The 11,254-nt window shown below is 36.8% G+C and overlaps 1 protein-coding gene across 1 annotated transcript; it reads right to left on the bottom strand.

The window, feature by feature from the left end:
* Nucleotides 1-621: 621 nt before the first annotated feature.
* Nucleotides 622-2,530, bottom strand: cldn18 (claudin 18). Its single transcript, XM_027026948.2, has 5 exons — nt 2,311-2,530; nt 1,418-1,582; nt 1,130-1,259; nt 863-973; nt 622-712 (listed from the first exon to the last, which is right to left on the bottom strand). The coding sequence occupies exons 1-5, from the start codon at nt 2,528-2,530 to the stop codon at nt 622-624; spliced, it is 717 nt and encodes a 238-aa protein (XP_026882749.2).
* Nucleotides 2,531-11,254: the final 8,724 nt, after the last annotated feature.

The following is an 11,254-nucleotide window of genomic DNA, read 5'->3' as shown; positions in this document are numbered from 1 at the left end:
TGAAACTATATTCTTTTAACATTAATAAAATATATTTATCAAAATTCATGTGGTAACGTTGTCATTGTTCCCACTGAAATCTTGAATAAGTCAAAACAACACCAGCACTGACAAAATAAAAACTGATAGAAAAACAAAGCAAAAAAACAAGGACACAGTGTCATTGGTGTGAAGCACCACTGGGACATAGTACCTCTGTTGTATTGGAGAATTTACTGCTTGCTAACTGAGTGAGTTACAGTACAGTTCCTTGAGGTGCTTTGCATAAAAAATGCTAGTCTCACCATACATTAACTTATAGTCCTTTAATAGTGCTAGTTCTATTATACTGGCCTACTGGCTGTTATCTCTTTGTGCTGAAACAAAAGCAATATGATGACACTAAAAGAATGACAAAGCTTCGGTTCCTTTTATTAATATAAAGAAGCAAATGAAATTGATTTTTAAATATAACTTTTAAGGAGGTGTCTGTATTATCCATGTTCAGACATGTAAAGTTATAAAGCGAAACCCCATTAGAAACAATATTTAATTAAGGATATCTCCAAACCCCCCACCCTGTAAATTCAGCATATAATTATAAAGCAAAAACTTCAAAAGTAGAAAGAGCACACCAGTCTTTTAGACATATTTTGGATCTCTCAGTCCTCTTTCACTGCCCTCCTCAGCTACTTTGGGCTGCCCTGTAGCTCTGTAGGCAACTGCCTTATACCTGACAGAGAAAAGAAAAGGAAAAAATGACGAATGCTATTAGGTGTAAATTTTATACATCTCATACATCTATTCATTTTATATATATGCTAAATTACTTATATTCTTCACTTGCAAGCATTTATTTATTGATCATCTATCAAATACTTACGGTGTAGTCTCGTTATGCATCCCTTTAAAGGCCATACACTTTAAAACTCCTCCTATTTGCAACAAGCCTCCTCCTATCCAGGCCACAAAGAGGGCTGGTCCAAATGTGTACCTGGCCGTTAGATAGCAAACAACATACACACCTGAAAAAGTGACTCACCATCTTACCTCCACCCTAGTATGCAAGATAAAGACATTTTGAGGTTATAGTAGCAGATTAGTATGTTTTTATGTAATATTGGTTTCCAGTTCTGAATGATTATCTCACGTCGTAGCCATTTGCATCCCCATTCCTTCCATCTGGGACATTCCGCCATAATTAGGATTATAAACGGTCCTCCTGAAACTGGCCACTATTTGGTAAGCATACACGGATGCTCCAGCAATGGCACAGAAGCCTATGAAAAACAAAGAGATCACAGACAGACGACTGAAATATGGTATTCTCTAAAGTCTGTAGTGTTCTCCACATCTGACAAAGGCAGCATGCAGTAATTAAATGCAGTATTGTTTTCTAATTTAATGCTGGAACAATTGCTTTAGATTTTCTTTTTACCTGCAATAATAAACATGATGCCTGCTGTCAGAGTCATTTTGGCCTTTGAGGAATCCTCTGTGTTGCCAATTTTAAAGCATTTCAGAGAGAAGAGGGAGATCCCAGTGGCAAGCACACCCATGACGACAGCAATAATCATCAATGCTCTAACAGCCTGGAACTGACCTGATTTACCAAAAAGTATACAAAAAGGTATTCATTATGAAGCCCTAAAACTCTAAAATTGAAATTATAATTTAAATCAAATGACCACATCTAAGAGGCCATGGATATATAGGAAATACCTACATCATCATATTGTTTGATAAAGTAAAAATAATATATTCATTTATTTTCAGTTCCTTCATTTGATTGTCATTCATTGAATTAAAGCATTTGAGAGGGGAATTTGCTTCGGTGTGTCTTTGTTTGTTTTACTCCTGATAACAGTATGGACACAATGTGCACTAGTAGTTTAGTTCTGCATTCATCTTCGGTTTATATGTCTCCACCAGGAACAATGACATAAGTGTTGATTTGACTTTTGGTCTTTTGATAGTTGATTCACTCCAATACTTTTTACAAGACCCATTTTCAGGTTTTTTAATTAATACATTTAATGGAATTTTTACTGATATTTTTTGTATGTATTCAAGTCACATACAAAGCAAAAGCATTAAATCCAATACCACCGAATCACTGGGATTACACAGCAAAATCAAATACAGTGTTATGTCTGTTGTACAAAATACATTTATACAGTGTCCAGCATACCCTGTAAATGTTAATTTAACATTGTACACATTATGTTTTGCTGTCAATTGTTCATTGTCAAGATATTTTAGTTTCACTGTCTTATCTCTGCGCCATTTTATATGAATCCATGCCATTGTATGTGAGTCAATGGAACTCACCTGTGTAACCCAGAAGGCCGTAGAGTGGCCGGCATTCTGTGAATCCAGAGGTGGACACCTCGCAGTCCTGCCACAGTCCTTTATAGGTGTACACTGAGGTCACAACATCTCCCTGACGATCCTTGGTGCTCCAATTATTCATAACTGTGGCAGCAATGACTGCAGCCAGACCATTGAGCCCTAAAACAAAGCCCCCATTTTGAAGCATGCTGATGGCCATTTCTCCTCTCTGGGTCCTGCTCCCACTTCAGATGAAGGGCCAGTGAAGTGGGCAGTGGTGGCTGCTGAGTGAACTGAGGCTGCACAGGGTGGACCTGCAGATCTAATCTTGGTCTGAGTGTGCGCATGCACACGTAAGTACATGTGCACGCTTCTGCTCTGACGCTCATGATAGGGCTATTCCAAGTTAACTCAGATTTTTATTACTTCTGATCAGGATTACAGTTTAGATTTTACAAATACACACGTAGCTCCTTGGAGATGTGAAGCAGTGGTATGGGATTGGTCTACTGAATATGCTTTTTAAAAACAGTACTATGGGCTTAGTGTTAAAGAAACAGGCCCTGGTGTTTGGTGGAGCTTGACTCAATGAGTAAACACTTCAGCTGAGACTGAGTCCTGTGACGTCACCTTATCCAGTTTCTGTCAATAATACTTTACCTTAGGAATTGAAAAAAAGGGGGTTGGGTTTTTTAGACTTTCTAGTATCAACTACTTTTTAGTTCAAATTAAAATGCATTTAAAATATTTTAAAAGACTATTTAAAAAAGAATATTCCTTTAAAAAGTATATTGATTAAAAACAGTCCGGAAATAATCACATGGTTGTCCTTATCACAGTATCAACATAGGGTGAAACAGGGACTTAGCCGTTTCTTATCAGTCTTCTTGTGATGAAAGAATACAGCATGCAAAAGCACAAACAGAAAATTCCAGGTATACCTGCATAATCAGGTTTTTTTTTTGCTATTATCAATTGTCATCAGTCAACCCAGGTTTCTGTTTAAGCTGTGTACAACTATGAACAGTTTACATATGTATTTTTATTTAAGCAGATCATTTTGTGAGAGAACCTGGTTCAGAATTGTAATCTTTACATGAAATTAAAATATTGTTTTAAACCCAAGTCAGTTAAAAATGATAGGATGATTTCTGGCTGAAAATTCTTAACCATAGGCATAATGCTCTTACTAATGGATTTTTTTTTAGACTTTGCCTAATGAACTAATTGTGTAATACTCAATTTTACACTTTGTTTTATTTTTCATATTGTAACATTTACAAATAACAGAAACGTTTCGGGTGAAATACAGTAACGTTGTTGTTCTGCAAGGCCCCAGTTTAAACAGTCAGTGTCTATATCCACAGTCTTAAGGTGAAAGAACGTGTCTATGTAGAATTCTACATTGAAATTGGATTATTATAATCAAGCAATTATGAAACTACTATAAAATCGGAATTAAACCATTTTACCTGAGACCTATACTTCATTCAAACATCTTGTTTTCCCCACAGTCACTAGACAGTCTAAATATATTTTATAGTCTACCTAACAAAAACATATGCATTTTTTGGTCAAGATGTCAGTTTGTTTATAATCTGAACACTACTTAAAAGCACATAAATTACTTAATTCATTTTCACAAACCCATAAACATGGGCCACGCTGGTCCTTTTTTTTCAAAACGACAACCCAGTAGTAAATATTTTCATATTCAAAATTAGTACATGAAATGAAATACATGTATATATGACAGTAATTCCACCACCAGGTTTACTTCAGCAGCTGGTGCGTCACAGATTTGGTTGTTGTGATGAATTCGAGATTAGTCTTGACATGCTTAAGCCTGGAAAAAGTATATAAGCAATAGGAGAAAGGTGCCCATAATTGACAGTTACATGACATTGTGTATCCAGGCCTCATTGCAGCCGGTTGTGCAGGACACCCCAAACTACCCAAGAATCCGTTATGATATGCCATTGTGGAGGCGTAGGACAGTGTACCAGGTGTCAATGCATGAGGAATTTCTTTCGCCTTGTGAGTGAGCGTAGCATTGAAATGATTCTTACCAAATAAAGCATATTGCGTGGATGTAGCTGGTAATAAAACATTGATTTGTCTGTACTGAAACAAAACGTATCGGAAGAAATTTCTGTCACTCGAGCCAAGTCTCCCAGGTACGGCGAGTGAAACGCAAAGCGGTCGTTCCTTATCAAACTCTTGGGTTTTCGTCTGGGTCTGTATTTGTAGCCTGGGTGATCCTTCATGTGCTATGCGCACAGTCTCTTGGCCTCGTCAATGTACGGCCTCTTTTCCAGTTCAGGCAGTAGCTTCCACTCCGCCCCGAGCCTCTTGCTGATTTCTGAATTGTGCATTTTAGGGTTTTCTAATGCCATCTGTCTTTTTTGTCCCTATGGTGAGACTACACTGTAAGTACCATACCATAAATGCATTCATGGATCTTTTGATGTGATCCATGACTTTCACCTTGTTACTGAAAACCATTAATGTAGACTGACTTGCGTCACCAGAAATGTTGATGCTCTTCAGTATATTTGATTTTTTTATAGATTAAGAGAATTCCTGCTCAGGAGGTGCGTAAAAATCCAGTACATACTTCTGAAGGTAGCGTAAAGAATATCTTTTCCAAAATATTTGCTTTTATTCTGTACTCTTTTCAGGGTGAAATTTCGAAAAGATGAACGTTAGGTCAGTGTGAGCTCCATTCCATGTGTGGGGAGTTTTAGAGAAAGCTTTGGTCTGAAGAGCACAGTCCTACAAACCCATTAGACCCCCACACATCATGCCTTGCACCCAATCAGCGTGGCTGAACTACATAATACTATTACAACTACACCAGAAAACCAGTAATTTAAGAGAAACCGCGAAGATTGCTTTTCAATTTATCAAGCAGTCCAATAGTTTTATTATCAAAGTTTTGAAGGCGTAAAATATAGCTGGTTGCAGGCTGTTTTATGTCCTTAAACTATTAAACAGCATGTTTGTGATACTATAATACTTTATCTAATTAATAAATAGTCTCAGAACCCAATCTGCTGTCCATGGTCCTGAAGGTTCTATCACTAAAGACAATTTGGGTGATGCAGCCGAACAGTTTATATTGACAGATATCAGAACTTGAGCGCCAATAAAAGTTTATATTCATCTAAATGATATGCCATACCTTACCTTAAGATAACAGTTCAGCATTTTCCAGAATGATAGATTTTGAAATTATGGTACTCTGGGTTTTTCTTCCTTTACATATCCTTCACATACATGTTCCTTAAATATATCGTCAAAGTGCGTGTGTGTTACTTTTATCTGTTACAGGTTATTCGGATATGCACAAAAAAGGAGTTGAAGATGAGAGTACTACAAACTGACAGTCAGAATAGCTCCCTTCTTGTTGCTTAATTGACAGTGAATATGAATATGTAATTATGGACGTATTTTGTTGGATGATATTGTACGTTTGTAATTTTGCATTCGTAATTTCCTTGCAAGTTAGAAATAAGAACTCGTTTTTGTGTAGTTGTGCCCCACCTGGCCTATTTATAAGGTCCTACACGAGACACTTGTTTTTGTGTGCTGATAAGAGCACTCAGCTATTTGCCCTTTTTGGCAGATAACGACAGGGGCAGAACAAAATATCTGTGCTGGATACATGACCTGTCACAACACCCGAAGAAGCACCTGTGTGTTTTACCCGACCACACTTTAAAATAAACTTCATTCTCCAGCTTCGCATTACTATTAAGCATTTTAGTTGTCATGCTTAAGCAAGTGAATAGTAACATTTTCTTGTAACTATTTTACTTGGAAAAGAATAAAAGAAAATGTTCAAGCTCTGGCCCGACTCTTCAAGATAGCCCGACTCTGAGCTCATGATGCATTTTCTCATTTATCTCAGAGATTCAAGTGTTGTTGTGCAAATTTTTCCCAGCTCTCTCTTTCTCAGTCCTCTCACCTAACTAAACCACTCATTTGGTCATTCTACTGGCTACAGTAAAATCAAGAATTGGTTAATTCTTTATGCCATTGTCATCAGAAAACAAATCTTATTGTTGCACTGCTAGATTAAAAACAGCCTCAAGATGCAGGCTCAGGATGCAAAAAAAAACCAAAACTTAAACTTCTCTCTTAACAAAAAAACTAGTTAGATGTTGTGATGCTATTAATTTATAAAAAACGTAGACAAATTATATTGTTTTTTTACTGAGGTGTACAATCTGAGTTTTTTGAGTTTACTTTTTATGATAATTCTTCCTTTTGCTGACTCACAGCTGGTGACAAGAAGATCAAAAATAGGAAACAAAACTTTTTGTAAGACTATTGTAAGGGTCGAGGGGGGCCTCGAGTCAGGCACACCACTAATCAGGCTTAACACCCAAAGCTGGACTAGGCCTATATAAACCCAGTGACCAAGTCACTGAGTGTTGGGTTTTTGCAAAAGTTCTGGGCCAAGCGCCTAGCCTGTCACTTTGGGTATTGCGGTCTGTGAGCCCTTGTGCTACATCTCACTTCTGTGCTGCGAGAGTGTCCGTGTTTTTACATGTCCCCTCCCCTCTCCAGTTTTCCCCCTCAAATCTGTCTCTCTTCCAAGGCTCCCCTTAGATCCTCCTTGTTTTCTGGTTTTGTTTGGGAAGTTTTGGTTTGGATTTCCCCAGGACATCGGAGCTGATAGAAACAGATGGAAATCCCTTTCCAACTAAGCAGAGTGCATTCCTCTGTGTTGCATCTTTGCCTGCTGCCTTTGTCCAGTAGCAGGGTTGGAGGAGGACCAACTCGCTGCATCCCAAGATATTCTCTAGTGCAGCAAGAGATTGTGGATTGCAAGGCATGTAATTTTCCATAAATTCACAAAGAATAAAAATCCACATGGGTGATGTGGTTGGATGCTTCTAAATATGAGAGGTCTTTAAAAGTATTTTGTATACAATTTTGTATAACATTTTCCATAAAAAGGGGGATCATCAAAAAAGCTGTCACCTATCCAGAATATACAGCATAACACACTAATCCTTCCAAGCAGAAACAATACTGAACCCCAAGAATCAAATTTCTACTTCTGATGTCAAAGGCATCAATGCCCATTGATGTTTGGAGGGATTACATGAGTCACACGGAAGAAACAAAGATGATGGCAGGTACAAAAATACTGTGACTGTGAAAGAATTGAGAAAAATAAATTTCAACAGACAACAAAAAATAAAGAGAATGCAACCACACTAAATAAATGATCATAGAAAGCAAGGATATCTGTGGAACTGATATGCAAAATTTTAAGATTAATACTGAGATTTTTTGTATACTTAGAGCAAACCAAAGCATTTCAACATAATTAATTAACCAAGGATTAGTTGTCCTAACACACATGCTTATACACAGTCACACACAAATACACACACACACACACACACACACACACACACACACACACACACACACACACACACACACATACATACATATCCATACACGCACTCACACATTGTTTTCCATCAGACTAGTGCTGAAGTCGAACTTCACATAAAATATGCACTCGTAGCAGTCTTACACATTATCCTACTTGCTGCTAGAGTACTGTACTAAACCAGCACTGTACTCTGAACTGTTCTGACTGCTACCAGTGACTGCTATGTTCAGTATAGCATGTCACTGACTGCTATGCACAACTCACTTTACATATTCCCAGTACTGTGTACTGGACTAAATAATTGCACTGTCTATTCATTTTTGTATTTGTCCTGTCCTGTATTTATTATTGTTTATTTAATGTTTAAACATTTTGCACTATATTGCATTGTTTACACTTGTGTAGCATGTTGTCTGTTGCACTGTTGTTTTGTGTTGCACCATGGTCCTGGAGGAACATTGTCTCGTTTTTGTTGTGTACTTGTATATAGCTGAAATGTCAATAAAGCTTCTTTGAACTTGAACTTTGAACTCATACTGCCCAACTCTCTACCACACTACACTACCCAGCAGCCTGTTCATCACCCAGCTAACAACTCAGCCAATCAGAGACGTTTAATCAGATCGTCATCACAGGAGTATTCAATTCACCTGTGTGTTCAGAGAATTGTTATATATATGACTGTTTCAAGCTCTCATTCATTGCCAAGTATTGCCTCTAGACTTTCTAATCATGCAGAGCATTATTTTTCTTTGACTAACTACTTCCTTTGTACCGTACCCTGACTTTGTTTTTCTCATTGCAGATTTTTCTCCTGACTCCCTTTTGGATTTACTACCTGGTTTTTGTATTGCTCTTCTGGTTTTGGACACGGACTTTGATCTCTCTGATTTGGATCTCCCATTACTTTGTGCTTTTGATTTTGATCTTGAGTTATTCTGCTACCACCAATTGGAACATTAATAAAGTTCTTATTCTATATCCGCAAACATCTGGTTCTGCCTGTCCCGTCACAATTTGATACATTATTTGATGCAATAAAAAATATTACTTGGGCAAATCAAAATAAATTCAGCTAATCTTAAAATGATATGTGTATTGCATTCTAATTGCAGTTTCAGGTCTGTCATATTACTGAAGTGCTAATGTAGATAATAGTTCATCTTCATGGGCTAAAGAGGTATCAAAGGAGAATGCTCGTATAAATGCCAGTGTATGAGTATAAAGTACAGCTGCTGGAACTGCAGAGATTTGCATGAGCTGTAAGAGAAGAAGCTGTAGCATTTGTGTATGCTGTGCATAGCAAAGTGTGCAACATACAGTGTTTTATTTAGAACCTAACTGGGCACATATAAACATCATCGATTCAACAATAAACCTTAATTTAATGTTAATTTTAATCCATCAGTTTTCATTCTTCTATGAACTGGAAGATTTTTGGAGAGCTGGCACTTATTTAATCATATTTAAGAGAAGTCAAGCTTTGCCTAATAGCCTTTCATGAAAATGAAGTGTGTTTGAGCAAGGAAGGAGGCAGTTCCATTTCCGGGCCATGTCATGCCCTACCCCCACCCCATCCTCCTCTCACTGCCTGGTGACATTAATGCTCACATCATTCAGAGATAAAGCCAGCAGCCATCACAGCCAGGCCATCCACAACCCTTGAGTTGCTCAAGTCAGCAGACACTAAGACACATTTGTAATTTCTGAGGCATTCACCAGGCATTTCTGAGCCAAGCGGCAGATGCAGGCCAGAGATTTCAAATGTGCAAGAGCAAATGAGGTGCCATCTTAAAAGTGAAATGTGCCTGGTGAGCAGGCTGATGCTTATACTGTGTGAGAGCAGCTCAGCAGGGATATTATAGTGTGTGTTGGTATTTTCAGAGAGGCAACCTTGTCTGAAATTTCAGACATATTTTAAAGGTATTTTACATCTTAAAGGTATTTTTTGTTTATTTCCCTATTTTCTTCTTTTAGCAGTTTATTTTGTAAGGATTTTTTAAATATTCCACGTTGAAATATATTATTAATTTCAAATGAACAACTAAAGTGATTTGAATCTGTGTTTCTTAATTCCTAACACCAAACAGTACATATTGGGGTATACATATGCAGGCTTTAGTACAATGTAGTCTTATACTGAACAGTTTATTATACATTAATTGTAGAGTACGATATTTTTCATACTGTTCTCAATTATAATTTACCTTTTGAATTGAAAGGTAAACTGTAATTTAAAGTTACTGTATGGTTAAAAAGTATCTTAAAGAATGTTAGTCATGAAATGTTTCAGTACAGCCTACCCACTTGTCTTGGATTATGGAGGCCTACTCTTAATGTCTAAGATTACTTGCAACTCAGTTGGTAGAAGATGTTTTTCTTATATAGCTTTTAAACTCTGGAATAGTGTTCCATAAAATATTAGGACTGCAGGCTCTTTAGATCTATAGATGTTTTTAAAAAAAATTATTTTGTTAAATTTGACCTAAATTTCTTCTTGTTCTTCTTCTTCTTCTTCTTCTTGTTCTTCTTCTTCTTCTTATTATTATTATTAGTAGTAGTAGTAGTAGCAGTAGTAATAGCACCATAATCATCATCATCACAGTAGGAGTATTCAAACATTCACCTCTATCATGAGAGGCAGATTTGGGGGAGTAGCAAAGATGAAGAGAGAAATTGTTAAGGACACAAGGGATTAGACACTGATTACAGTTTATATTGTGTGCAAACAGCAGATTATGCACTTATTTTAGCACTAAAGCCATTTGTGTTCACTTTTTCTTGTCTTATTAAAAATACTTAACATAATTAAGAATTGAAAGAAATAACAAAGAGGCTTTGGCTGAAACACTCTTGGTTGTGTCTGTTTTGATTTTGTTCCACAATATTACCATTTTCCCATTATCTGGTCCTGCTCAAGCACTGTCACAGAATGAGAGTGAAGCTTTTGTATAGTAGAATGAAATCCAATTCACATTATGTCCAGTTTAAAAAGATTTTGAGCTCAAGGCATCTTTGAGACTTTCCTGTCCCTCTTTATCATTCTCTCTCTCTCTCTCTCTCTCTCTCTCTCTCTCTCTCTCTCTGTATGTGAGCCCAAGTATGACATTGTACTGGGGAATCCAGGACAAATCATTGTAATAAATTGATCATTTCTTGGTTTTACTTCCAAAGTTTTTACATTCTGAGTTGTCTTATAATAGGATAGTCTGAACTGTGTGAAGATTTAATCTGTGGTTTGGCAATGCACATTAGTACACAAACTAAAACTCAAGACAAGTTCTTAGTTATAAAAATGTTTTTACCTTTTCCCTTTTATATCAGGACATGTAAACAATTTTATTTTAAACTTTGGAGTTGTGCCTGTTGTCTAATTTTGCAAAATGGCAAATAATTTTACTGTAGGTAGGGCTGTAAGTATTTAACAGAATTAAAATATTTAATGTACGTTAAATGTAAAATGTAAATTTCATCTTATATTTCTCGATACATCTGATTAGCCTTGTGTGCGTATGTGAGGGGGAA

The sequence above is a fragment of the Electrophorus electricus genome, chromosome 15 (genome assembly GCF_013358815.1).
Source record: "Electrophorus electricus isolate fEleEle1 chromosome 15, fEleEle1.pri, whole genome shotgun sequence".
Lineage (NCBI taxonomy): Eukaryota > Metazoa > Chordata > Actinopteri > Gymnotiformes > Gymnotidae > Electrophorus > Electrophorus electricus.
This window is presented reverse-complemented; position numbering and strand designations above follow the sequence as displayed.